This window comes from Triticum aestivum, chromosome 3B (genome assembly GCF_018294505.1).
Source record: "Triticum aestivum cultivar Chinese Spring chromosome 3B, IWGSC CS RefSeq v2.1, whole genome shotgun sequence".
NCBI lineage: Eukaryota > Viridiplantae > Streptophyta > Magnoliopsida > Poales > Poaceae > Triticum > Triticum aestivum.
This window is the reverse complement of record NC_057801.1, coordinates 495,821,515-495,849,158: the sequence shown is the minus strand read 5'-3', so window position 1 is coordinate 495,849,158 and position 27,644 is coordinate 495,821,515. Positions and strand designations below refer to the sequence as shown.

Below are 27,644 nucleotides of genomic sequence, written 5' to 3'. Positions count from 1 at the left end.
GCTATAAAGGTGCACTACGGGTATCTCCGAAAGTGTCTATTGGGTTGGTGTGAATCAAGACTGGGATTTGTCACTCCGTGTGACGGAGAGGTATCTCTGGGCCCACTCGGTAGGACATCATCATAATGAGCTAAATGTGATCAATGAGTTTATCATGGGATGATGTGTTACAAACGAGTAAAGAGACTTGCCGGTAACAAGGTTGAACAAGGTATAGGGATACCGACGATCGAATCTCGGGCAAGTATCATACCGGTAGACAAAGGGAATTGTGTACGGGATTGACTGAATCCCCGACATCATGGTTCATCCAATGAGATCATCATGGAACATGTGGGAGCCAACATGGGTATCCAGATCCCGCTATTGGTTATTGGCCGGAGAGATGTCTCGGTCATGTCTACATGGTTCCCGAACCCGTAGGGTCTACACACTTAAGGTTCGGTGATGCTAGAGTTGTTATGGGAATTAGTATGCGGTTACCAAATGTTGTTCAGAGTCTCGGATGAGATCCCGGACATCACGAGGAGTTCCGGAATGGTCCGGAGGTGAAGATTTATATATGGGAAGTCATCATATGGTCACCGAAAGTATTTGGGGGTTTGCAGGTATTGTACTGAGACTACCGAAGGGGTTTCGGGGGTCCACCGGGAGGGTCCACCTGCCCCGGAGGGCCCTATGGGCTGTATGTGGAAGGGAACCAGCCCCTAAGTGGGCTGGGCGCCATCTCCCTAGGGCCCATGCGCCTAGGGTTGGGGGGCCCTAAAGGGGGCGCCCTCCTTGGCTTGGGGGGCAAGCCCCCTCCCCTTGGCAGCCACCACCCCTCTAGATCTCATCTAGAGGGGCCAGCCCCCTTCCCCTTTCTCCCTATAAATAGAGGGGTGGAGGGAGGGCAGCAACACCTCATCCAAGGCGCAACCCTCCCCCTCTCCAACACCCCCTCCTCCTCCGTTGAGCTTGTCGAAGCCCTGCTGGAGAACTGCAAGCTCCACCATCACGCTGTCGTGCTGCCGGAGTTCTTCCCCAACTTCTCATCCCCCCTTGCTGGATCAAGAAGGAGGAGACGTCCCCGGGCTGTACGTGTGTTGAACTCGGAGGCGCCATTGTTCGGTGCTTAGATCGGAATCAACCGCGATCTGAATCGCTGCGAGTACGACTCCTTCATTTGCGTTCTTGTAACGCTTCCGCGTCGCGATCTTCAAGGGTATGAAGATGCACTCCCCTCTCTCTCGTTGCTAGTATCTCCATAGATTGATCTTGGTGATGCGTAGAATTTTTTTAATTTCTGCAATGATCCCCAACAGGCATCACCTCCGGGTGGTCAGCTCTGCTCCAACTGATAGGCTTCTCAGACCAATGCATGAACTCGGGGGTCTCTGATGCTACTGCATGTACTTCTTGTTGCCGCTGCCATCTGTTGTGCTTATCGTCGGTCACGCTGGTGAACATGACATAAGCTCCATGCTCTTCAGGATACTCATCTTGTATTGCGCCGACTGGTCGGGCCGCCGGCTGCTGGGGAGAAGGAGGCGGCGGGCCGGCAGGTGGAGGGGGCAGGAGTCCATCACCCTTGGCGATCCTGGTGAGCCAGTGGCATTTCCGAGTGGTGTGGTTGGATGGCTTTGCGCCGCTGTGAAACTTGTAGGGTGCATCAAGAGTCTGCTTGTATGAGAAGGCGGACAACCAATTGGGCTTGCCGCCCTTCTGACGCTTGGGTATAGGCTGCCCTTCCAGCTGTTGGTCTTCAACTGTCGCCACCTGCCGGCTTGTGGAAGCCGGCTGTGTGGCCTTGTGCTTGTTGTCATTCTGTTGTTGACGCTGACTAGTGTCACCAGCCGGAGTCCGAGGAGCTTGAGGAGCCACTTTGCCAGATGCTCGACTTGGATCTCCGCCTTCATGGAGGAGTCGGCCGTGGCGTACTTGTTTGCTATGATCAGCAGTTCGTCGAGGGTCGCCGGCTCGTCGCAGAGGAGCCGGTGCTTGAGGAGGGTGCCTTCTCGGCACCCAATAGTGAAGTACTCGATGGCCTGCACCTTGTGCACGCCTTCGCAAGAGTTGCGCAGCTCAGCCCAACGCGTGAGGTAGTCGTGAGTTGATTCGTTGGGGCCTTGGATGCACAAGGAGAGATGGCGAGGCTTGGACGGCCGCTTGTACGTGCTGGTGAAGTTGCGGATGAAAGCTTTAGTGAAATCAACCCAACTGTTGATGCTGCAGGGCTTCAGGCTATTCAGCCATGTCCGGGCTGTGCCCTGGAGCATGAGCGGAACGTACTTCATGACAACTCGCTTGTTGCCGTATGCTATGCTGACGATCGTGGAGTAGTCGACCAGCCAGTCCTCCGGCTTCACGGAGCCAGTTTACTTGGGCGTATCTCTTGGGAGAGTGAACCCTTTGGGAAGGGCTCATCTCGGATGTGGGGGCCAAAACAAGGCGGACCCAATGCGTCTTCTTCTTCTAGCGCCAGAGATCGGTGGAGGCGGTCGATCCGGTGGCGGGCATCATTCTCTCCAACTCCTTCTCGACAGCCAAGGCGGTCGCCGAGTGTCGGGTGGTCAACTGGCGGCGGGGAAGCGTGCCTCTCCCTGCGAGGGGGAGGGGGAGGCGGACAGTCGTTCCGTCATTCCACTACTCTTGGGCGACCGTCTTTGTCGCGCTCGATGGTGACGCGAGTCCGGCTGCGGCCGGCAGCCGGCTCCTTGTCTCTTCTATCACGGACGCCACCAGTCGGCGTCCTGGATGTCGCGCCTTGATCTTGGCGAGGAGGCGGATCGTCGTTCCGCCGGTTGGGCGCTTCAGTGCGGCAGCCGACCTCTTGCTGCTCGGCAGCCGCGTCAATGAGCCGCTGGACGCGCTCCGTCATGAGGCGACGCTCGTCACCCTCAGGCTTGTCCAGCTCGTCTGCTGCCGCCTAGGCAGCTAGTATATTCTCCGCGGGCATGGCGTAGACAGGGTGATCCGCCCCGAACATGCTGGCAATGGCCGCGCCGCGCAGCTGGACCGTACCGTTGCGGCTGGGCCCGCCAGGAGCCGGTGTGCAGATACGTCTCCAACGTATCTATAATTTATGAAGTATTCATGCTATTATATTATCCATCTGTGATGTTTTAACATTTATATGTCATTTTATATGATTTTTGGGACTAACCTATTAACCTAGAGCCCAATGCCAATTTCTGTTTTCTCCTTGTTTTTGTATTTTACAGAAAAGGGATACCAAACGGAGTCCAATTGACGTGCCAATTTTTGAGGATTTTTTCTGGACCAAAAGAAGACCACGGAGCATTGGAGTTGGTCCAGGGGAGTCCCGGGCTGCCCACGAGAGTGGGGGGCGCGCCCCCCTAGGGCGCGGCCCCCTATCTTGTGGACAGCCCGGAGGCCCCCTTGACATGAAACCAACGCCAAAAATTCCTATAAATACTGAAACTTTCGGGAATTAACCTAGATCGGAAGTTCCGCCGCCGCAAGCCTCTGTAGCCATGAGAAATCAATCTAGGCCCTCTCTGGCACCCTGCCGGAGGGGGCCATCATCACCGGAGGCCATGGAGGAGGATCTCGGAGGGGCCATCATCGCCATGAAGGCCAAGGACCATAGGAGGGAAGCCATGGAGGAGAGAGCACAAGGGGGAGAACCTCTCCTCCTCTCTCTTGGTGGCACCGAAGTGCCATCGGGAGGGGAATCATCGCCGCGGTGATCATCTTCACCAACATCACCATCATCATCACCATCCTCATCTCTTTTATGCGGTCCACTCTCCCGCACCCCGTTGTAATACCTACTTGAACATGGTGCTTTATGCTACATATTATGATCCAATGATGTGTTGCCATCTTATGATGTTTTGAGTAGATATCTTTTGTCTTTGAGTTGATTGATGATCTAGATTGGTACAAGTTGTATGTTTTATTTTGGTGCTGTCCTATGGTGCCCTCCGTGTCGCGCAAGCGTGAGGGATTGCCGATGTAGGGTGTTGCAATACGTGCATGATTCACTTATAGTGGGTTGCTAGAGTGACAGAAGCTTAAACCCGAGTAAGGGGGTTGTTGCGTATGGGATAAAAGGGGACTTGATGTTTAATGCTATGGTTGGGTTTTACCTTAATGAATCTTTAGTATTTGCGGATTCTTGCTAGGGTTCCAATCATAAGAGCATACGATCCATGTAGGAAAAGTATGTTAGTTTATGCCTCTCCCTCATATGAAATTGCAATGACGACTATCGATCTTGTTAACAATTGCTTAGGACAATCCCGCACATCGATCCACCATTATTCCACACTCGCTACTTATATTATTTAGTAATATATTCTAACTTTATGATAACAGCACCTACTTTTATATTTTAGCTCTCCGATATCATACAAAGTTATCCTCTTTATACCCACAACACAATTTTATTTCTTGTTTCTAGTTGGAAGCAAACGTTCGGTGCACGTAGAGTCGTATTAGTGACAGATAGGGCTTGAGAGAATATTGATCTTACCTTTAGATCCTTGTGGGTTCCACACTCCATACTTATCACTTCCACCTTTGGGAATTGCTACGATGATTCCTTACACTTGGGGATTATCAAGCTCTTTTCTGGCGCCGTTGCCGGGGAGCAATAGCGTGGGGTTGATATTCTCGTGTGTGCTTGTTTGCTTTCTTCACTTAGTAGATTTTGTTTTTCCTTTTTGTTTCTGTTTAGTCGTGGGTGAAACATACAAAAAAAATTCAAAAGAATGAAAATACCAAAAAAAATTGCTTGCCTCTCATGCCTAAAAAGTTTTTCAAAAAGAGAAGTGATTGGAAAGTTATGCATTGAAGAAGTGAGAGGCGACCTTGAGCACTTGTATTCATGCTCATGGAAACAATGTAGAATTTTTCATGGAAGTTTCTCTATAAATAATTATCCCCTTGTATATATTCATTGTATTATAAAAATATTGTGCCAAACTTTGGTTGTAGGATGATTATATTGCTTGTTTACTATGTGCAGAACAAAAACAGAAACTTTGGCTGTATTGCTTGAATTTACATTTTTTACTGGAAAGTCAAATGGGTCTGAAACTTTTTGCACATTACTTCTGTACAAATTGTTCAAATTGTCAAATTTATTTCATAATTTTTGGAGTTACAGAAGTTTACTAAACTTACAGATTACTACAGACTGTCCTGTTCTTCATAGATTCTGTTTTTCATGTGTTGTTTGCTTATTTTGATGCATCTATGGCTAGTATGTGGAGGTATGAACCATAGATGGCATCCCATCTTTCTTCTTCAACAAATATCGGTATACCTTGGTTTTTGTTTTGTTCACATTGTTTGTGCCCTTTGTGTTTTTCTTTTTCTTTAAGAATCATGCTAGTATGAGATAGCTCTTCATTGATTTATAGAATACTTCATGTGCTTCACTTATATATTTTAAGTATGATCTTATAGAATTTCTCTTTATGCTTCACGCGAATCGTCTGAGTATGGTTCTATAGAATGCTTCGTGCGCTTCACTTATATATTTTGAGCTTGGACATTAGTTAGTCTATATTAATTGTAGAATGCTCAATGAACTTCACTTATATCTTTTGGAATATGAATAATACTATAATTTAAAGTGGGTTTTGAAGAGTGTCAACTTTAGGAATTAGCGATCCCACTATCTTGGAGGATGTTGAATCTTCGTACGATATTTATGAAAGTGAATTCGGAAGAGAGTCAACTTTAGTTAGTATTCCACTATTTCGGAAGAGGTTCCAATTGAGTATGAGAACAAAGTAGCTATCCATGATGCTACTGAAAGTTATTATGAGGGAGGAATATGTGCTTGTAGGAGTTGCAATAATATCAAGTTTCCTTCCTATGTGCTTAAAAGTTTTGAAGTTATACTTGTATTGTCTTCCTATGCTAGTTGACTTTTGTTCCTATAATTTGTGTGTTCACAAAATCCCTAGGCATAGGAATTGAGTTAGATTTAAATGTGCTAGTCATATTCTTCATGATGCTCTTCTTGGGTTTCAACTCTTATCTTTTGTGTGAGCATCATTGAAATCATCATGCCTAGCTAAAAGGCATTAAAGAAAAGCGCTTGTTGGGAGACAACCCAATATTTATCCTTACTGTTTTTGTGTGCCCACATGATTAATATACCGTAGTAATCATGTTTTATGCTTTTTGTTTCAATAAAGTGCCAAGTAAGACCTTTGGGAAGACTTGGGTGAAAGTTAATGTGATCTTGCTGTAAAAAAACAGAAACTTTGCACTCACGAGATTAGCTGTCATTTTTTACATAAGAGTGATTTTGAGTTGATTCTTTTTGAATAAGATTAATAGACAAATTCCTCACGTCCACTAATTTATTTCATAATTTTTGGAGTAGCAGAATAATGGTTATTGTCCAGATCATTACAGACTGTTCTGTTTCTGACAGATTCTGTTTTCATTGCATAGTTTGCTTGTTTTCTAGTTTCCATGGCTTATATTTCTCAATATAAATTGTAGAAATGATATGTTACAGTAAGCATTATGTGAAAACAATTATGAACCTCGTCTTTTATAGTACCAACGTGCATGGTTTACTCTTTATCATACTAACCTATCTCACGAAGTTCCATTAAGTTTTGTGTGATTGAAGTTTTCAAGTTTTGGGTGAGATATCGATATGAGGAGAATAAGGAGTGGAAATACCCTAAGCTTGGGGATTCCCAAGGCACCCCAAGGTAATATTCAAGGAAGACTCAAGTGCCTAAGCTTGGGGATGCCCCGGAAGGCATCCCCTCTTTCGTCTTCAAAACTATCAGTACACCTTACTCGGAGCTATATTTTTATTCGTCACATGATATGTGTTTTACTTGGAGCGTCATTTTCTTTTGTTAGTATTAGCTTGCTGTTATTTAGAATTGTGTTTTGCATCTTTATTTTCAATAAAAATGTCAAGGATAGCCTTTACCATGCTTATTTTGCTAGTATACATGTTGCTGTTTGAAAACAGAAAGTTTACCGTTGTTGCAAAAAATACCTAGATAAGTCAGAGCATGATATAATGTTGAAACTTTTTGCATAGTGAGCTCTAATAAATATACTACAGTGGTAATTTTATCTCATAATTTTTGGAGTTAGGGAAGTATTGATACTCTTGCATTCTTTACAGGTTGTACCGTTTTGACAAATTGCTGTTATGTTTGCATTGTTTGCATATGTTTGCTTGTTTAGTGATTCTATTTGAGGATAGGAGTATTAAATATGTAGAGGCATTTAGTATGCAATGTTGAATAATAATTCTAGTGATTTGTTACACTAGAAAATGATAAGGTTTTGCATTGGTCTATACTAACCCATCTCACGAGTTCTTGTTGAGTTTGGTGTGGATGAAGCTTTTGATAAAAAGAGAAACCATGATATGAGAGGAATTAAGGAGATATAAAAGTTCAAGCTTGGGGATGCCCAAGGCACCCCAAGATAACATTCTGAGAAGTCTCAAGCATCTAAGCTTGGGGATGCCCCGTTAGGCATCCCACCTTTCTTCTTCAACAACTATCGGTTAGTATCGGTTGAACCTAAGTTTTTGCTTCTTCACATGAGTTGTGCTATCCTTGCAATGTCATTTTATTTTGTTTTACTTGTTGTTTGAATAAAATCATTGGATCTGAAATATTGAATAAAAAGGAACCCTCCCATGGCTAGTTAATTATTTGACTACTCAGTGTCCTTCACTCATATCTTTTGGAGTAGTGTGTCATTTACTCATGTGCTTCATGTATATCCTATGAGTAAATGGGGGAATGAATTGAATGTCATAAATCTGAATTTATATATGTTTCATATGCTTATAACATGGTTAGTAATGACTTCACACATAGAAAGTATGAGGCATAAAAGTTGTTGAGAGTTGGCAAACGTAGTTTTGGTCATTGTTGCAATTAATAGGAAGTAATAAGGAAAGAGAGGTTCACATACAAATATATTATCTTGGACATCTTTTATGATTGTGAAGCACTCATTAAGTATGACATGCTAAAATAGTTGACGTTGGACAAGGAAGACAATGTAAGGGTTTATGTTTTCCGACATCTCAGTTAAAGTATATTGTCATTGACCTTCCAAACATGTTGAGCTTGCCTTTCCCCCTCATGCTAGCCAAATTCCTTGCACCAAGTAGAGATACTACTTGTGCTTCCAAATACCCTTAAACCCAGTTTTGCCATGAGAGTCCACCATACCTACCTATGGATTGAGTAAGATCCTTCAAGTAAGTTGTCATCAGTGCAAGCAATAAAAATTGCTCTCTAAATATGTATGACTTATTAGTGCAGAGAAAATAAGCTTTGTACAAACTTATTGTGGAAGTAATAAAAACGACGGACTGCATAATAAAGGTCCACATACAAGGGGCAATATAAAGTGACGTTCTTTTGCATTAAGATTTTGTGCATCAACCCTAAACGCGAATGACAGCCTCTGCTTCCCTCTGCGAAGGGCCTATCTTTTACTTTATGTTTTTACTTTATGCTTGAGTCAAGGTGATCCTCACCTTTCCCTTTTTCATTTTATCCTTTGGCAAGCCCCTCATGTTTGAAAGATCATGATATATATATATATATATATATATATATATATATATATCCAATTGGATGTAAGTTAGCATGGGCTATTATTGTTGACATCACCTAAAGGTGAATACGTTGGGAGGCAACACAATAAGCCCCTATCTTTCCCAGTGTCCGGCTGAAACTCCTTAACCACAAGTATTGCGTGAGTGTTAGCAATTGTAGAAGACTATATGATAGTTGAGTATGTGGACTTGCTGAAAAGCTCTATTCTTGATTCTTTCTGATGTTATGATAAATTTCAATTGCTTCAATGACTGAGATTATAGTTCGTTAGTTCCCAATGAAGTTTCTGAACCATGCTTGACATTGTGATTAGATTGTTACTTGATCATGAAAAGTTTTATGAGTTAAGCTACTATTATGACACATTTTGATGCTAGAAAAGGTGATTGAAATTATTGTTGATCAAACTTGTGCACCTGCTAGCATTCACACTTCATAAATTATTTCTTTTATCATTTACCTACTCGAGGACGAGCAGGAATTAAGCTTGGGGATGCTAATATGTCTCCAATGTATCTATAATTTATGAAGTATTCATGCTATTATATTATCCATCTATGATGTTTTATAAGCATTTATATGTCATTTTATATGATTTTTGGGACTAACCTATTAACCTAGAGCCCAATGCCAATTTCTGTTTTCTCCTTGTTTTTGTATTTTACAGAAATGGGATACCAAACGGAGTCCAATTGACGTGCCAATTTTTGAGGATTTTTTCTGGACCAAAAGAAGACCACGGAGCATCGGAGTTGGGCCAGGGGAGTCCCAGGCTGCCCACGAGAGTGCCCCCCCTAGGGCGCGACCCCCTATCTCGTGGACAGCCCGGTGGCCCCCTTTACGTGAAACCAACGCCAAAAATTCCTATAAATACTGAAACTTTCGGGAATTAACCTAGATCGGAAGTTCCACCGCCGCAAGCCTCTATAGCCACGAGAAATCAATCTAGGCCCTCTCTGGCACCCTGCCGGAGGGGGCCATCATCACTAGAGGCCATGGAGGAGGATCTCGGAGGGGCCATCATCGCCATGAAGGCCAAGGACCAGAGGGGGGAAGCCATGGAGGAGAAAGCACAAGGGGGAGAACCTCTCCTCCTCTCTCTTGGTGGCACCGGAGTGCCATCGGGAGGGGAATCATCGCCGCGGTGATCGTCTTCACCAACATCACCATCATCATCACCATCCTCATCTCTTTTACGCGGTCCACTCTCCCGCACCCCGCTGTAATCCCTAGTTGAACATGGTGCTTTATGCTACATATTATGATCCAATGATGTGTTGCCATCTTATGATGTTTTGAGTAGATATCTTTTGTCTTTGAGTTGATTGATGATCTAGATTGGTACGAGTTGTATGTTTTATTTTGGTGCTGTCCTATGGTGCCCTCCGTGTCGCGCAAGCATGAGGGATTCCTGCTGTAGGGTGTTGCAATACGTGCATGATTCACTTATAGTGGGTTGCTAGAGTGACAGAAGTTTAAACCCGGGTAAGGGGGTTGTTGCGTATGGGATAAAAGGGGACTTGATGCTTTAATGCTATGGTTGGGTTTTACCTTAATGAATCTTTAGTATTTGCGGATGCTTGCTAGGGTTCCAATCATAAGAGCATACGATCCATGTAGGAAAAGTATGTTAGTTTATGCCTCTCCCTCATATGAAATTGCAATGACGACTATCGATCTTGTTAACAATTGTTTAGGACAATCCCGCACACCGATCCACCATTATTCCACACTCGCTATTTATATTATTTAGTAATATATTCTAACTTTATGATAACAGCACCTACTTTTATATTTTAGCTCTCCGATGAGAGAATATTGATCTTACCTTTATCTCCTTGTGGGTTCGACACTCCATACTTATCACTTCCACCTTTGGGAATTGGTACGATGATTCCTTGCACTTGGGGATTATCACGTGCTGCCAACGGCGTGGTCCATCTCGCGCTGGTAGGCCTCCGAAAGGCGTCTCATGCTGGCTAGCTTCTTGGCGCTCTCGACGAGCTGGACGCGGCGTGCTTCCAGCGTCTCGATGTCGGCGTCTTCTGGGATGGGCGCAGTCAGGTCTTGCAACGCCGCCTCGAGCGTGTCTCGAGCACCGTCCCCGCCTGAGCGCTCACCATGGCTGATGACAAGCACCTCTGTAATGGTGCTTTCGCCGCTGTGCTCTCGAGGAAGTGGCTCATCATAGACCACCACATTGGTGGGGAACGCGTCGAGCGATGCCGTGTCGGAGTCGACAAGCATCGGGCCGGTGGAACCAACCGACTCCAAATCCACAGCAGGCTCGCTGACGACGTGGAGCTGGTTGAGGAGGCTGGCGAGGTGGCTCTCGGGGCAATCTGTGCCCGCGTCAGATGCGGGCTCGTCGGAGAGGCGAATCTCGCCAACAAGGTCGTCAAGGCAGCTCGCCGCGCAGGCGACCTCCGCGCCGTGTAGCGCGTCGGCGCAGACGTCGTCTGGTGTGCTGGGCTGGCTGCGCTCACCAAGAAGGAACAGGGTTCTCGTCTAGAGCAGGTCTCCGGACGACGGTGCATCTCGCCCCATGATGGGCGCCAAATGTCGGGGGTTGGGTGCGACATATGCCAAAGGATGGCTTATCATGGTGGGAGCGAGTAGAACGTCGCCGGTGCCCGGAAGCAGGATGAGGCGTAGACACGAACGCCGACGTACTTTACCCAGGTTCGGGGCTCTCCTAGGAGATAACACCCCTAGTCCTGCTCTACAGGGTCTCCGCATGATCACTAAGGCACTAGTAAGTATAGTGGTGCTTCTTGAGCTGTATGCTAGAGGTAAGAGGAAGCAGGGCTAGCTCTCTCCTCTCTCTATGTATGAGTCTAATTCTAACAAGTTAGGAACCCTTTGCATGGGTGCCCTGGGGGATTTATATAGGCCTACCCCCAGGGGTACAATGGTAATCTGGCCGGGTGTAGGACCCGGCTGTCAGTGTCTCTGGTCGCCGGCTTCTCCGTCGGCTGCTGGGGCCCGTCGCCTGGTCTGGTACGGAGCTGACAGGCCGCCTCCGCCGCTTGCGGGTCTGGTCGGCGGCTGATTACTGTAGCCGCAATGCTAATGACACATGCTCGGTCGGGGAGGGGCGTTGCTACATTCCCGCCGTCTAGTGGGAGATCACTGTAGCCACACCATGTCTCGTCTGGTTAATAGCACACGGACCTCGAGGGAGGAGCATGCCGCCTGCTAGAGGACGACCTCCCTTGGGTCCGACTGGTCAGGCTACGCCACCTTTCGGGCTCTCGCTGTCTGGTAGGGCCCGCCGCCTGCGGGCCGTACCGACAGGCCGTCGTGGGAACAGGGCTCCGCCTGACAAGGGTGACATCAAGGATGGAGTGGCAACAGTGTCGCGCTGTGCGCAGATCTCTGCCTGTACGGGGCACTGTGGCCACGCCAATCCTTGGATATGGGGGTGATGGGCTACACTGTAGCCACATCCTGTCTTGTCTTCTTAATGGGGGGCGCAGACTCTGAGGGCGTCGTGGGCCGCCTGCTAGGAGCCGGCCTCTCTGGAGGCCGCCCGCTAGGAGTCGACCCGTCTTGGTGCCGTCTTCTGGTGCTTGGCCGTCTTGTGGCAGCCGGCCGTTTGAGCCAACCGACCACCAAAAGGCGGCGCTTCATTCTGGATGCTTGAGGGATGCAGCCGACCCAAATGTCTTGAAATGCTCAGGGACTCGGGTTAGGCTATCCGTGGCCCATTACTCCGACAGTTGCCTCTTCATATAGAGGCGCACCATTTAGCCAAACATGATTTACAGTCGCCATCATCAGTTGCTTTTAAACCCGCATGACTATTATTATTCCTGCAAACCTTGTGATTTATCAACAAAGTAAATCACGTTCTCCCTAAAGAGATGACTTTTCCGAGCGCTCCTAATTGGTGCCTTATGCACCACTGTGGAAAGCGCTCACAAGCCTCCTGCTTGTGGGCCGACCCAATAAACGGGGCGAGCACTCGCCCGGTTCACTTGTTCCCTGTTCACTCGGTTCCCAGTTGACCAGTAAAAAATATCTATGAGACCAGGTCTATCTTCTCATCAACTGAGACCCATGTGAGAACAAGACACCTGTCTCGCACGCATCTCAAAGGTTTTCTTCATCGGCGGTCTTTCTTCCTTGGAAGTAGAGATGTCTTGTTTGGAGATTTAAGGACAAACAACGAAGCAGATGTAGGAGGAAAGTATCGGGTACTCCCATCCTTGGGGTACTCTTAGTGCTCCGAGTTTTAAAGAACATTCATAAGTATTTCAAAAAATTCTGAAAAAAAAGATGAATGTTCACAAGGAATGTAACTACAACCCCTAAAAATTTCAGGTCCAAACTCGAAATATACACTGAGAAACAGAAATGTGAAATCTGACATGAATAGTGTAAGAAAAAGACAAAATCAACATTGACACTATTCATATCTGGATTTCACAATTTTTTTTCTTAATGTACATTTCGAGTTTGGACCTAAAATTTCTAGGGGTTGTAGTCACATTTCTTGCAAGAGAAATCAAATTCCCAAAACAATGGCTGCTCCACTAGACCCAAAATGAAAAAAAATGACCGAAAGCTTTCAGAAGTTTCCCAAAATCGGAACGCTCTTCTCCGCTACCGCTGCCTTAGATGGCTCGGCCCATTGCGATCGTTTCGGCCGGCACATACCATTTGTACTGTTATATGTATTTGGACTATGATCAATAAATAAAACGTGTTTAGACTAAAAAAAATACTGTAACAACGCTTTATTTTTAGACAAACTGTAACGGCGCTTTTTTTTTTGAGAAATCTTGCTGTCTTTATTGATTCATGACAATGTTCATAGGTACACAGCTTGGGTCATGAGGAGTACCCAACCAAACATGTCTACCTATATCTAGGTTACAAGCAAATTTAGCGAGATTATGAGCCTCGAAATTGAAATTCCTACGTTCAAAAACAAAAGAGCAAGACATAAAACTATCTTTGCGGTTCGTTATTTCATGTATAATAGCCGCATTGGGGCCAGCTGTCCCTTCATTGATGTCCTGCACCACACCTTGGCAATCCGATGCCACCTTGATATTCTGCTCGTGTAGGTCTTCCGCCAGCGCTAGAGCCTCCCGACACGCGTATGTCTCCAGGATCATCGGGGCGCATACGCCCCCATAGACCACCGCTGACGCGCCAAGATAGTTGCCATTTGAATCACGGCAGATTGCGGCTGCAACTCCCACTCGCCTGTTTCTTGATAATGCACCATCCATGTTTATCTTATGTGAGCCAGGCGGAGGTGGAATCCAACGTCGTTGCTGCTCCCTTGCCGCTTGACCTTGTAACCTCGGTTCACAAGCGATAGCCTGGTGTAGCTCTTGAAGATAAGAGTCTACAAAGGAAATTGTCTGGTGTGGATTTTGAAAAGGAGATTCATAAATCGCCTTGCGCCTTGCGTACCACACAACCCATAATGTGACAATCATCCTTGAGAAGCTCGCGTGGTCTAGTGACTCATGAAGTTCAAAAACCCAATTCTTCGCGCTTGGCTCCGTACTCGCCGTCATCTTGGACACAATATTTTCATCTGATAACGCCCAAACACATCTCTACATCGTGCAAGACAGGAGCGCATGTCTCCACGAATCTTGGCAGCCACATAGAGGGCAGGCACTTTGAGTTGCCATGTTCCATCTCTGAAGAACGTCCGTGATTGGTATTGAATGACGTGCTAGACGCCACAGAAAAATTTGATGGCACTTTCAGTTTCCATAGATTGCTCCATGCGTCCTCTTCTCTGGAGTTAGATGAAGCACCTCCCCGTCCTTCTAACCAAGCTTCTCTCTGTAACTTAGTTGTGACAAGTAACTTGTACGCCGAGCTTACAGTGAACTTGCCTTTCCTATCAGGATTCCAAGCCCAGAAGTCCTCCGTGTTGCGGGTGCACACAGGTATTTTTAAGATGGCCTCAACATCAAAAGGCAGAAAAACTGACCATATTAGGGGTTCATTCCACGCCGCCGTAGCTGGGAGCAAAAGGTCAGAAACTTTCTTCGCTGGTGTCTGAACCAGCGACATGATCGGCCTCGGTGCTGTTTCCTTGGGTATCCAGTTGTCCTCCCAAATACTAGTAGATCGTCCGTTCCCAATCCTTCTAATAACTCCTTGTAGCAACACATCTCGGCCCTCAAGGACAGCCCGCCAAATCTGGGAAGGCCGAGACCCCAGCTCCGCCTCAAGGATTGTAGAGCTCGGGAAATACGATGCCTTCAAAATTTTTGCGCTTAAAGTTTCTGGTTCCTGAAGGATTCTCCACGCTTGCCTTGCAAGTAGTGCTAGATTAAACAGTTCAAGATCTCTGAAGCCTAAACCTCCCAAGTATTTTGGCCTGGTCATAACATCCCATGATACCCATGCTGGTTTGTGTTCGCCCTGTTTGCAGCCCCACCAAAACTTCTTGATGGTAGTTTTTATGTGATCACAAAGGCCTCTTGGCAATTTGAAGCAAGACATTGAAAATACAGGAATAGCTTGTGCTACAGATTTTATGAGTACCTCCTTTCCTCCTGCCGACAAGCACTTGCTCATCCAACCCTTCACCTTATTCCAGACCCGATCACTCAAATATTTGAAAGTTCCCTTCTTGGACTGCCCCACATCAGATGGCATACCCAAATATTTGTCATTAAGTGATTCATTGGGAACTTGCAAAAAGCCCTTCACGGCATTTTGAACTATTTCTGGACATCCTCTGCTGAAGAAAATTAATGACTTGTCCCTATTAATTCTCTGTCCCGATGCCAAACAATATTTATCCAATAGGTTTGAAACCGACTCCGCTCCGTCGATACTTGCCCTGAAAAACAGCAGGCTGTCATCCACGAATAAAAGGTGGTTCACCGACGGAGCCGATGGTGCCACCTTAATGCCGCTGAGCTGGGATGACTCATTCTGAGATTTTAAGAGGCACGAAAGGCCCTCTGCTGCCAACAAGAAAAGATACGGTGGGATCGGATCTCCCTGTCGAATACCACGGGTAGGCTTAAACATCTCTGACTTGACTCCATTAAACATCACTGAAAAAGATATTGAACTTATCACGCTCATGATAATATTTACCCATTGAGAAGCAAAACCCAGTTTCTCCATAATAGCACGCAGGTAAGTCCATTCCACCCTGTCATAAGCTTTCGTCATATCCAGTTTTAACGCGCAATAGCTATTAGTTTTGGATCTGTTCCTCTTCATAAAATGAAGGCATTCATAGGCTGAGATTATGTTATCCGTGATTAGCCTTCCAGGCACAAAAGCAGATTGTTTCTCAAAAATTATGTCAGGAAGCACCGCCTTCAAACGGTTTGCTAGCACCTTTGAAGCAATCTTATAAAAGATATTACACAGGCTAATGGGACGAAACTGTGAGAGCAAGACAGGGTTTGTTACCTTCGGGATCAGCACCAATAAAGTACCATTAAGCCCCTTAGGGCTCTCCTCTCCCCTGACAATAGCAAGAACAACCCTAGTTACCGCTTCTCCACATACATCCCAGTGTCTCTGAAAGAAGTGCGTCGGGAATCCATCTGGCCCCAGAGCCTTAGTTGGAAACATTTGAAACAACGCTGCTTTGACCTCTTTCTCTTCATATGGAGCCAACAGACTCCCGTTCATCGCTGCTGTCACTTTCTTTTTTTTTTGAAAGGCGCTGCCGTCACTTTCACCGGGACATGATCGAGCACATCCTGCATACCTTGGACACCCTCTGACGTGTAGAGATAACTGTAACGGCGCTTAAAGTGCTGAATAGGATTCCCCGGCACTACGGCCCACCCATGTTTTCCTTTTCGAGAGCCCGCTTCGCATTTGCTCGCCTCTAGTTATAAGTGGAGGCCCACCCATGGGATGACTTCGAGAAACAGCAGCTCACAAGGCAAAACGAAATCCGGGCAGGCCCATGAAGGACCGGGTGCCACGCTGCCCCCAACTCGCAGTTCCAGAATCGTCTTCCGTTTCCTCGGCGACCCATGAAGGACCCCTTCGAGGCGGCCGTTGAGGAGCAGGAGTCCCCGCCGGATTCGCCGGCGCCGCCCGAGGAGGACCCTGCCACAGCGGCCCCCAACACAACCGCCGAGGACTATGACGGCAGCGCGGGCGCCGGTAGTTCGCGCGCCCCGCCGCCGCGGCCGCGGCCTTCGGCGCTAGCCGCGCCCTCGACCTCCGTAGCCCCGGCGGCGGCGAAGGCCAAGGTCCGGCCCCATAAGGAGCAGGATGACGACGACGACGAGGAAGACCCCATGGAGGTCGACCTCGACAAGCTGCCTTCCGGCACCAGCGATCCCGACAAGCTCGCCAAGATGAAGTCCGTGCCTGTCTATCCCATCCTTGACCTAGCTTTAGTTTCTTTGGTTACAGAAATTCGTTGAAAATTTCACTTCCCTAGCTTATTTCTCTGATAAAATATTTATGCATTTGTGAATCAGCTAGTCTGCGTACCCTAATTTGGCCCTAGTTGACCGGATAAAGATCATTTACTAGTAGGGAGCGTGTAGCTGTCTATCAAATTCAGGTGTTTGAACAAACGTTTTAGTATTTTAGCAATATTCACCTGTAACTTCTAGTTAGTAAATCTGATAGCCGGACCTGTTCAAGTGATGATGATTTATGAATTGGGAAAGGAATATGTTCTCAATTGTTTGCAGCATAATCATAATGACATAGCAAATTGGCATTTTTGCAGTTCCTGCGATGCTTCGATTGCCACCTCCTGACCTTTTTTTACTAAAGAAGATCACATGTCCCCCACCTTCAACTTTAAAGAAATTGGCCTTTCTTTGCTTCTACGATTATGTTCCAAATTGCATAGAAAGCACATATATTCCATCTAGATGGAGATTATGTATTAAGTTCTGACTGCTTTCATCTGTAGTGCTTTGTTATCCCAATTTACAGAAGATCAGATGAACCGGTATGAGTCATTCCGGAGATCTGGATTTCAGAAATCTAACATGAAAAAGGTAAGACTGCTTCTATTGAAGTTAACTTGAATCATATAAATTGAAGAATTTGGTACATGTATCGTGCCCACCTGCCTCAGTTAGCCTCATTCTTTGCATTTATTTGAGTTTTTTTTGGCATTTATGGTAGAGTTAATCTCTACAATGTGGATTGTTTTCTTGAATTCATTAACATCTTGCTGGAGTTTTCATACATACGTTTGCCTGTTAAAGCACATCTATTATTTTCTGATACATCTTTCCTTTGTCAAATCCCTTTTTGGAATCATACTAGTATATCATACTCTTACATGTCTTAGATTTGCTAGACTGTAGGTGTAGATAAAACTTAATGATAGTTGCTTTCACCATAGTTGGGGACTAATTCTTTTTACATCGCTTATCATTATCATTTGTCTGTAGTGATTATAATGCCTTACATTCCTCAAAATTAATGAAGAACTTGAAAAATATCTGTTCGTACCGAGTTATTGACAGCTATGTTGTCTCAACATAGCCGGTCCCAAGCCCGGGCAAAGGAGAAGGGTTGTGATAGGCTTGGCGAGCCAACGTCAAAACTCAACCCTCTTATGGAGAGGAAAACCAAAATAAAATCGTTGGGGCGTAACCCTCTGAGCGACACGCCATATCGGAACCGGGTGTGGTGTCAAATGGGTAAGGGCTAGGCCGTCACCCCCCTGGTGGCGCGCCGTATCTTCATCTGGATATGGTGGCAAGTGAGCAAGGATCGGGCCGTCGCATCCTTAGTGGCACGCTACATCGACGCCAGGTTATAGTGAAAAATGAGCAAGGGTCTTGGCATTTGACTTGATGAGTGCGAAGGGTAAGGAAGCTAGCCGAGCCTAGGAGGATCCGCGTAGGTAACTGGAATGTAGGGGTAAGGGAAGCTTTGGGAGCTAGTTGATACAACGGTGAGAAGAGATGTTGATATCCTTTGCGTCCAAGAAACAAAATGGGGGGGGGGGACAAAAGACGAAGGAGGTGGAGGATACCGGCTTCAAGTTTTAGTACACGGGACGGCTGCAAACAGAAATGGAATAGGCATCTTGATCAACAAGAGCCTCAAGTATGGAATGGTAGACTGTCAAGAGGCGTGGGGACCGAATTATCCTGGTCAAGCAGGTAGTTGGGGACTTAGTTCTCAACGTTATCGGCGCATATGCCCCGCAAGTAGGACATAATGAGAACACCAAGAGGGAGTTCTGGGAAGGCCTAGTGGACATGGTTAGGAGTGTACATGTTGGCGAGAAGCTCTTCATAGAGGAACCCTCAATGGCCACGTGGGTACATCTAATACAGGTTTTGAAGAGACCTGTGCATGGACAGGGACAGCCTGGATGGACAGGGACAGCCTGGCCTGAGACCGAAAGCCCAACATTTGGGCCGGGCTCGGGCTCCATTTCCCCGCTCGAAAGCCTGAAATGGCAACACATGTGTATTGCATCTTGAATATACTTATTTCAATTGAAAAATGACACTGTTCATGAGCTTTGGGTCGTGCGGGGCCCGGGCTTGGGATTTTTGCCTCAGGCTTTAACAAGCCTGGTCCAAAACCTTGCCCGGGGTATGAAAAGTTTTAGTTTTGAAGGGGTGCATGGGGGCTTTGGCTATGGCATCAAGAACCAAGAAGGAGAAGATGTCTTAAGCTTTGCTCTAGCTTACGACATGATCGTAGCTAACACCCTCTTTAAAAAAAGAGAATCACATCTAGTGACTTTTAGTAGTGGTCAACACTCTAGCCATATTCTTTTCATCCTCTTGAAAAGAGCAGACGGGCCTGCTTGCCTAGATTGTGAAGTGATACCTGAAGAGAGTATTGTCCCTCAGCATAAGCTTGTGGTGGCTGACTTTCGCTTTTAGATTCGTGTCTAGCGGGATAAGTGTGCCATAGTCGCTAGAACGAAGTGGTGGAAGCTCAAGGGGAAGGTAGCTCAGGCGTTCAAGGAGAGGACCATTAAGGAGGGCCCTTGGGAGAAAGGAGGTGATGCAGACAATATGTGGATGAAGATGGCGACTTGCATTTGTAAGGTGGCCTGAAGTTTGCAGTGTCCAGGGAAAGTAGAAGTGAAGCTAAAGATACCTGGTGGTGGAACGATGATATCCAGAAGGCTACTCCCTCTGTTCGGAAATACTTGTCCTATAAATGAATATCCGGACGGAGGGAGTATTAAGGAGAAGAAAGTTTGTTTCACACGCCTTACCTGGATAGGAGTGCAGTGCAGACAACATAGAGAAGCACAAGGTGGCAAAGAAGGCCGCAAAGCGAGCTATGAGTGAAGCAAGGGGTCGGGTGTATAAGGACCTCTACCAATGCTTAGACACGAAGGAAGGAGAAAGGGACATCTATAAGATGGCCAAGATCCGGGGGAGGAAGACGAGGGATGTCGAGGAAGTCAAATGCATCAAGGACGGAGCAGACCAGCTCCTGAAGAAGGACGTGGAGATTAAGCATAGATGGCGCGAGTACTTCGACAAGTTGTTCAATGGGGAGAATAAGAGCTCTACCATTGAACTGGACGACTCCTGTGATGATACTAGCAGGCGTTCTGTGCGGCGAATCCAGGAGTCTGAGGTCAAGGAGGCTTTAAAAATGATGAAAGGAGGCATAGTGATGGCCCTTGATTGTATCCCCATCGAGGTGTGGAGAAGCCTCGGAGACATAGTGATAGTATGGCTAACGAAGCTTTTCAACCTCATTTTTCTGGCAAACAAGATGCTAGAAGAATGGAGGCGGAGTATATTAGTACCAATCTTCAAGAACAAGGGATGGATGTTCGGAGTTATACTAATTACCATGGAATTAAGCTGATGAGCCATACAATGTAGTGGAGAGATTCATTGAGCGCCGCTTAAGGAGAATGACAAGCGTGACCAAAAATCAATTTGGTTTCATGCCTGGGAGGTCGAGCACGGAAGCCATTTTCTTGGTACGACATTTTCTGGAGAGATAAAGGAGCAAAAAGATCTGCATATGGTGTTCATTGACTTGGAGAAGGCCTATGATAAGATATTACATAATGTCATGTGGTGGGCCTTCGAGAAACACAAAGTACATTACCCTCATCAAGGACATGTATGCTAATGTTGTGACAAATGTTCGAACAAGTGATGACAACACTGATGACTTTCCAATTAAAATATGACTGAACTAGATGTCAGCTTTGAGCCCTTATATTTTTGCTTTGGTGATGGATAAGGTTGCAAGGGATATACAAGGAGATATCCCATTGTGTATGCTCTTTGCGGATGATTTGGTGCTAGTCAATGCTAGTCGGGCGTGGGTTAATAGGAATTAGGAAGTTAGAGCTATGGAGACAAACCTTGGAATTGAAAGGTTTTCGGCTTAGTAGAACTAAAACCGAGCACATGAGGTTTGGTTTTAGTACTACTAGGCATGATGAGGAGGAGGTTAGCCTTGTTGGGTAGGTGGTGCCTTAGAAGGGCACTTTTCGATATTTGGGGTCAATGCTGCAGAAGGATGGGGATATCGATGAAGATGTGAACCATCGAATCAAAGCCAGATGGATGAAGTGACACCAAGCTTCTGGCGTTCTCTGTGACAAGAGAGTGCCACAAAAGCTAAAAGACAGGTTCTATAGGACGGCGATTCGACCCGCAATGTTGTATGGTGCGGGTGTTGGCCGACTAAAAGGCGGCATGTTTAACAGCTAGGTGTAGTGGACATGCGCATGTTGAGATGGATATGTGGCCACATAAAGGACCGGGTCTGGAATGATGATACATGTGATAGAGTTGGGGTAGCATCGATTGAAGAGAAGCTTGTCCAACCTCGTCTGACATGGTTTGGGCATATTCAACGCAGGTGTTATGGCGCTGCTAGGAGGGCGCGAGAGGGCCGGCTGGGGGCCTTTTTGCCCACGGCCGGGCAAGAGGGAAGGGATTTCCTTCTTAATTCTTGCTTGATTAGATTGATACATCTCCTCTCTTTATATAGAGAGGTTTACTTGACTCCCAAGCAAGGCTTACTTGACCCCTAAGCAAGCGACCCTTATCTCTAATTAACCCCAAGACTAACGGGCTATATCGCCAGCCCAGGCCCATTACGTACTCTAACACTACACCCCACCTGGACATGCAGCTTGTCCTCGAGCTGCAGCCTAACCAACTTATAACCATGACTCGACGCAACACAAACCTAACACCTAAAAACAAGCCTTTTACATCTCGGCTTGTTTTATTACTCTCAACCTGAAATGGATTGGGACACTTTATTTTGGACCCCTCAACAAAAAATGGACACCATCCGCATGACGTGCACGTGTTTAGCCACCTGGATCCCATGGACGCCACCTGGACCAAAGAGTGCATGTGTATGGCCACCTAGAAGTGGTCGCAAGAGCGACCAGCAGAGGCGCCCTCGCGGCGGCCGGCGGCGGGAAGCAGTGGTGCTACGCGGTGCGCTCCTGTCGGTGACACCCTGCCTTCTCCCCGCCATACGGATGTTGGTCTGCACCGCACAGGGAAGAGTGGAGGGCTTGCGATGGAGAATGACGAGGAGGGGTGCGCCCCCCCTCCAACCGCCGATGTCGCAGACTTTGAGGTCGCTGCACGCGGGGAAAACAACATGCTCACCGCCCGTGGGGGAAACCGCATGCCCAAGATCCCCGACGCAGCGGACGAGATCGAGGTCCTTTGCGCAGCGAAGGGCAACTTGAAGAAGCGGCAGTAGCAGACCACGCATGTCCCGCACACGCCGACGCGCTAGGAGGCCGCGCGCAGCAGCCTGCAACCTCACCGCCGCCGACACATGGCGGGTAGCGATCCAAGACGGAAGCGGTGACGGCGACGACGGGGACTTGATCTGCCGGATGTGGACGCCCTGGGATGGCGCTGCTAGGAGGGCGCGAGAGGGCCGGCCATGGGCCTTTTTGCCCACGACCGGGCAAGAGGGAAGGGATTTCCTTCTTAATTCTTGCTTGATTAGATTGATACATCTCCTCTCTTCATATAGAGAACTTTACTTGACTCCCAAGCAAGGCTTACTTGACCCCTAAGCAAGCGACCCTTATCTCTAATTAACCCTAAGACTAACGGGCTATATCGCCAGCCCAGGCCCATTACGTACTCTAACAGCAGGCCTCCATGTTGAGATGGATGTGTGGCCACACGAAGGACCGGGTCTGAAATGATGATATGCGTGATAAGAGTTGGGGTAGCATCGATTGAAGAGAAGCTTGTCCAACATCGTCTGACATGGTTTGGGCAGGCCTCCAGAAGCTCTAGTGCATAGCGGATATGCACGGCTAAAGCGCGCTGATAATATCAAAAGAGGTCGGGTAGATCAAACTTGTCATGGGAGGAGTTTGTAAAGAGAGATCTGAAGGACTGCGGTATCACCAAGGAACTAGCCATGGGCAGGGGTGCGTGAAAGCTTGCTATCCATGTGCCAGAACCATGAGTTGGTTGCTAGATCTTATGGGTTTCAGCTCTAGCCTGCCCCAGCTTGTTTGGGACTAAGGCTGCGTTCGAACGGAGGAGAGCAAAATAAAGGAATGGGAAAAAAGTACAGGAAGTGAAGTTGTGTGTACAGTGCAAACCACAGGTCTTCAAAGCAGAGGAATAAAAAAATGATGTGTGTTCGGGTTACAGGAAACTTGCTAGCGTATCAAATCTGTCCTGATAAGAAAATTTTAAGACCAATCTGAGATTTCTGAACGAGAAACCAAGATGTATCAAGTGGATTACCTATTTCTTGCAAGACCTCCTCACTTCCCCCAAATTTCAGATCTTCCAACCCTTGTGTCAATGGGAGGGGAGGTGGAGCTCGAGGGGCACAGGGAGGGGGAGGAGGAGGAGGAGGACGGGGTGGAGGAGGAGGGACTCGGATCCGCTGGTTGGGCATGCTGCACCGCTGGCCGTCCATGTCGATTTCGTGCGAAGCTCGCGGGAGACGGGGTGTGGGCTGAGGCGGGAGAGCGACGGAGCGAGGGAAGGAGATTTTCACCAGGCGTTTCCTTTGGTTGGAGTAGATTTTATTTTCCCCGTGAAAAGTACAGGTTTGTGACGCTTTCTTGTGGAACAGAAGAAGCCGATTCCTGAGGAGCGAACACGCTTACAGGAATTTATTCCTGTGGCAATTTGGCTGCAAAATTCCTGTGAAATTCCCATGCGCCGAACGCAGCCTAAAGACTTTGTTGTTGTTGTTGGATGATGACCATGTACCTGGAGTCATCAGGTGTATAATATGCTTCATTGGTGGCAGGCACGAGTGTTAAATGTATTTGCTCATCAATGGTTCAAATCAGTGTGTGCTTAGATATTTAGAATTGACTTGTTTATTTATTTATTTTTGCAGCTATTGGCGAGTATCACTGGCAGTCACTGAGAGCCTGTTGATTGTCCTTGCCCATAAGCGCTTTCAAAATGATTCAGTGCGATTAACTGTCTGCATGATTAATTAATTACACAAATAACTAACGGCCTATCTATTCTATGCATAACTAATTAACTGTCAACCAAATCAATTTTATTATCTGTCTAATTGGGGGAAAATCCCACTTCAAATTATAGGCATAATTAATTGTCTACCTAATTAATTAATTCCATTAATGACCCGTTTCCAAATCGATTCGTCGCGAAAAAAATTCCTATTTAAATGGACCTAATTAATTGTCTAGCTAATTAATTACATTAATGCTTTGATTTCCAAATTGACACCCTCGATTTCTAAAATATTTTTGCGTGAATGGCAACGGCGAACAAAGACTATGTAAATATTAATTTGATAATAGGGATGTTATACATTTAACGCACCTCTTGTATTGTTCGATTGAACCTTGGTGGTAAAGATGCTTTTGCAACGGATTCACTTTTGTAAGGCCTAACGAGTATTGTAGGACACATTTCTCTATGAATTTCTTAAGGTTTAAATGGACACATTTGATTTGAGAATATAGCCTTGCTAGCTTTGTATATGACTAAAAAATATATAATATGTCCGCGTTCATGAACGCATGTACATCGCGGTACGACGACCCGCCTTCCGCCATGGCCGTCCTCGATGCGGTTCTCCTTGCCTTGGTATTCTCGAGCATCGCACCGACATCAGGCCCGGCCATGACGTCCTCCATGGTGTCGTACATGGCGTCCCTACGCAGGGGTGCACGGATGTGTATGCCCACAAAAAATATATGTTATTTTTATTGTATTAGTAAACTCGTGATTGTCAATTAATAATAGAATAATGGTAATAATGAATGACATAGTGTGAACGGGCCTGTAGTCTAGTGGTTGCAGTGACCTTAGTAGCACCCCAGGTCCTGGATTCGACTCCCTGTGGGAGCGGATTTAAACAGGCTTGAGCAAAATTTTCTGGAATAAAAGGACTGTGGGGCTGTTGCTCTACATTAATTAAATAGTCAAAAAATAATAGAATGACATGGTGCACGGGATTAACGATTTGTTATTGAGGAATATCTTATTTTGTTTTGGAAGGTTATCAAGAAAAATCTTATAATTGTCTTTTAGGAAGGTGATCTCACATATATGATGCAATTTATGAATTCTTAATTATCTATTATTTATGTGATTGAATTGAATTACCATCTACCAAAGCAAGCATGAAACAAAATCTCCCCGTTTAATTAGATTTTGTTTTTAATTGAAAGGAAGAAATATTCAGTGGAAGGGGGTGGGGGTGGGGGTGAGACAAAAAACCATGCGAAAATAAAATCAACCAGGAGAAGCTACCAACTCCCCCCTTAAGAGTAGAGATTGAGTTGGCCTCATTTTTTTTTTAAATATCATATTTTTCAACTAGCTATAGATATCGGTCTAAGATGTGAATCCGACAGGCCTGGGCCACTGGGTCTATCTTCCAAACGATCTTCTTCCATGAAGAAAAAAGATCTCGCCGCTTTTTGTGAGGATCTTACTACTAATTCATTCAATTCAGGGCAGTACACCCGAATTATAGAAGGATTGAAGCTTGCCAATGGAGAATTTGGGAGGAAACCAGAGGAACAAGAAGAAGAGTCTAAGCCGAAGCCTCCTATCCTAGCCAGGCCGAAGCCTTCCGTTCCGGTCCAAACCCACTTGTTCGTGGCATCTTCTCCCATATTTGTAGCAGCAACTACTGAGTAGGCCAAGGTTCAAGAGTAGCCCATGGTCTGGCCCAACAATGGGGTAGAGGTATGCTGACAATCCCCCCTCCATAAAATTTGGCTTGCCCTCAAGTCGAAACCACGCCAACTTGTCGGGATCCCATGGTACTTGCAAGTCATACTGAACCCTGTTCTTCTGCTTCACATCTTGAGTCCGGGGATGCAACATTTGGGGGAATAGTTGCCCAAGAACCACAATCAGAAGAAAGGCACTTGACCTACCCAACATGTACCAATGGTCTGAGCTTCTGAAGCATGCACATGGAAAGCTGGATGCATCAACCATACACAGAGAAAAGGGTACCCAAGCAATCTTCCAAACAATTAGGCGAGTGAGTTCAACCCCCAATTGCACAAGGCAGTCACTGTAGAAATCAGAGGCATGAGCTTGTGAAACTTGCCAGCTCACCAACTCAATAGCAGAGCACTTGATTATGGTGTGCAGATAAGAGTTGTCTGCAATAGAGCATTTGTGGCAATAGTGGGCTTGGTCACAGACACCCATGTCGAAATTACATGTCTTCATAGCAAGGGAACTGAAGAAAGAATTTTGTGCACAGCTGCTGCTACTTCAGGTGTAGGCATAATATTAAAGTTGGTACTGAAAAGTGTTCTTCTCCAAGAAAAATCCATAGCCTCAAGCACCGAATAAGCGAGCACAGAAAAGTTACCATGAATCCTGACTTGCATGCATACTGGGCTTCCATCAGGAGTTGCCAGTTTGAGAAACCAAGCAATGGCCTTGTTGCAGCACACAGTATCTTGCAGATTTTGTGAGAAGGACACAACCACACTAAGCTCCTTGCACGCAATATATGCCGTGGATTCTTTGTGTAAAATGCAAATGTGTATGGCCATTTAGTTTTTCCACCAGCCAATATGTAGGACCTGTAACCACCAAAACTCCAATAAGCTTCATCCCATGGCCGTTGTAGTACCTTGTTTTCAAATCGTCAACGCACTGATATGCCTTTATTAAGACCTCCTAGAACCTTCCTTGGTACTTGGATACTCTCCAGTGACCCAAAGATTGCTAATCACTAATATTGCCAGTAAAAAAAGAGCATCTCCATCAGTAGCTTCATGAACATGAATCATATCCCTACTAATGTCAGTCTGCACAAACTCAAAACAACCACTAATGCCCTGTAATCTGCACTTGCTCTTCTGCTCGTACACTTGCAGATTCAGTGTCAATGCATTCAGAGAAAAGGGGCAGCAATAGGCGTTTCTCATCCCATTGCACAAAGTCGGAGCACAAGTGATCATTATCGCCCAAAATTTCTAGTGCAAAACAAGTCCCAGCCTCCAAGAAAAGAGCATGCCTGAGGAGCAAAGAATCATTCCGTTGCATCAGATTTTGAGTTGATGACCATAAGTATGAACAACAATCCTTCTGGATGCAACACAAAAGATGGACATGGCTTTGGGTCAAATAATGCCTCTATGAATTTCTACAGCTTCTTAGGCTGAAGACAACAAGGAGACTCATTTTGAAACAAATTGCTCTGCTTTTGAGACACATCCATAGGCAACAGCAAACTTGGGATCATGCCACTAAGCTCTGCTCGATCAGGTGGACACGACGGCCATAAGACAATGGACACATGGTTTCTGTTCATAACCAGGCTTCCTAACTTGTTTATCTGCCTTCTTGGATCCCATTGTGAGGGTGCACACTATTGGAAATACGCCCTAGAGGCAATAATAAAGTGGTTATTATTATATTTTCTTGTTCATGATAATCGTTTATTATCCATGCTATAATTGTATTGACCGGGAACTCAAATACATGTGTGGGTACATAGACAACAACATGTCCCTAGTAGCCTCTATCGGACTAGCTCGTTGATCAAAGATGGCTATGGTTTCCTAGTCATAGAGATGAGTTGTCATTTGATAATGGGATCACATCATTCGGAGAATGATGTGATGGACAAGACCCAAACTGTAAATGT

General features: G+C 46.1%; 1 protein-coding gene across 3 annotated transcripts; it reads left to right on the top strand.

Moving 5' to 3' along the window:
• The first annotated feature begins 16,474 nt into the window (after positions 1 to 16,474).
• LOC123070564 (transcription initiation factor TFIID subunit 11) lies at positions 16,475 to 27,417 on the top strand. Of its 3 annotated transcripts, none has more exons than XM_044493817.1 (3): positions 16,475 to 16,908; positions 17,476 to 17,563; positions 26,872 to 27,417. In XM_044493817.1, the coding sequence occupies exons 1-3, from the start codon at positions 16,574 to 16,576 to the stop codon at positions 27,013 to 27,015; spliced, it is 567 nt and encodes a 188-aa protein (XP_044349752.1). In that variant the 5' UTR covers positions 16,475 to 16,573; the 3' UTR covers positions 27,016 to 27,417. The 3 variants fall into 3 exon arrangements, with proteins under 3 accessions (XP_044349752.1, XP_044349754.1, XP_044349753.1); XM_044493819.1 differs by lacking the exon at positions 26,872 to 27,417 and adding an exon at positions 25,479 to 26,826 and having other exon boundaries at positions 16,476 to 16,908; XM_044493818.1 differs by lacking the exon at positions 26,872 to 27,417 and adding an exon at positions 23,880 to 23,997 and having other exon boundaries at positions 16,477 to 16,908.
• Positions 27,418 to 27,644: the final 227 nt, after the last annotated feature.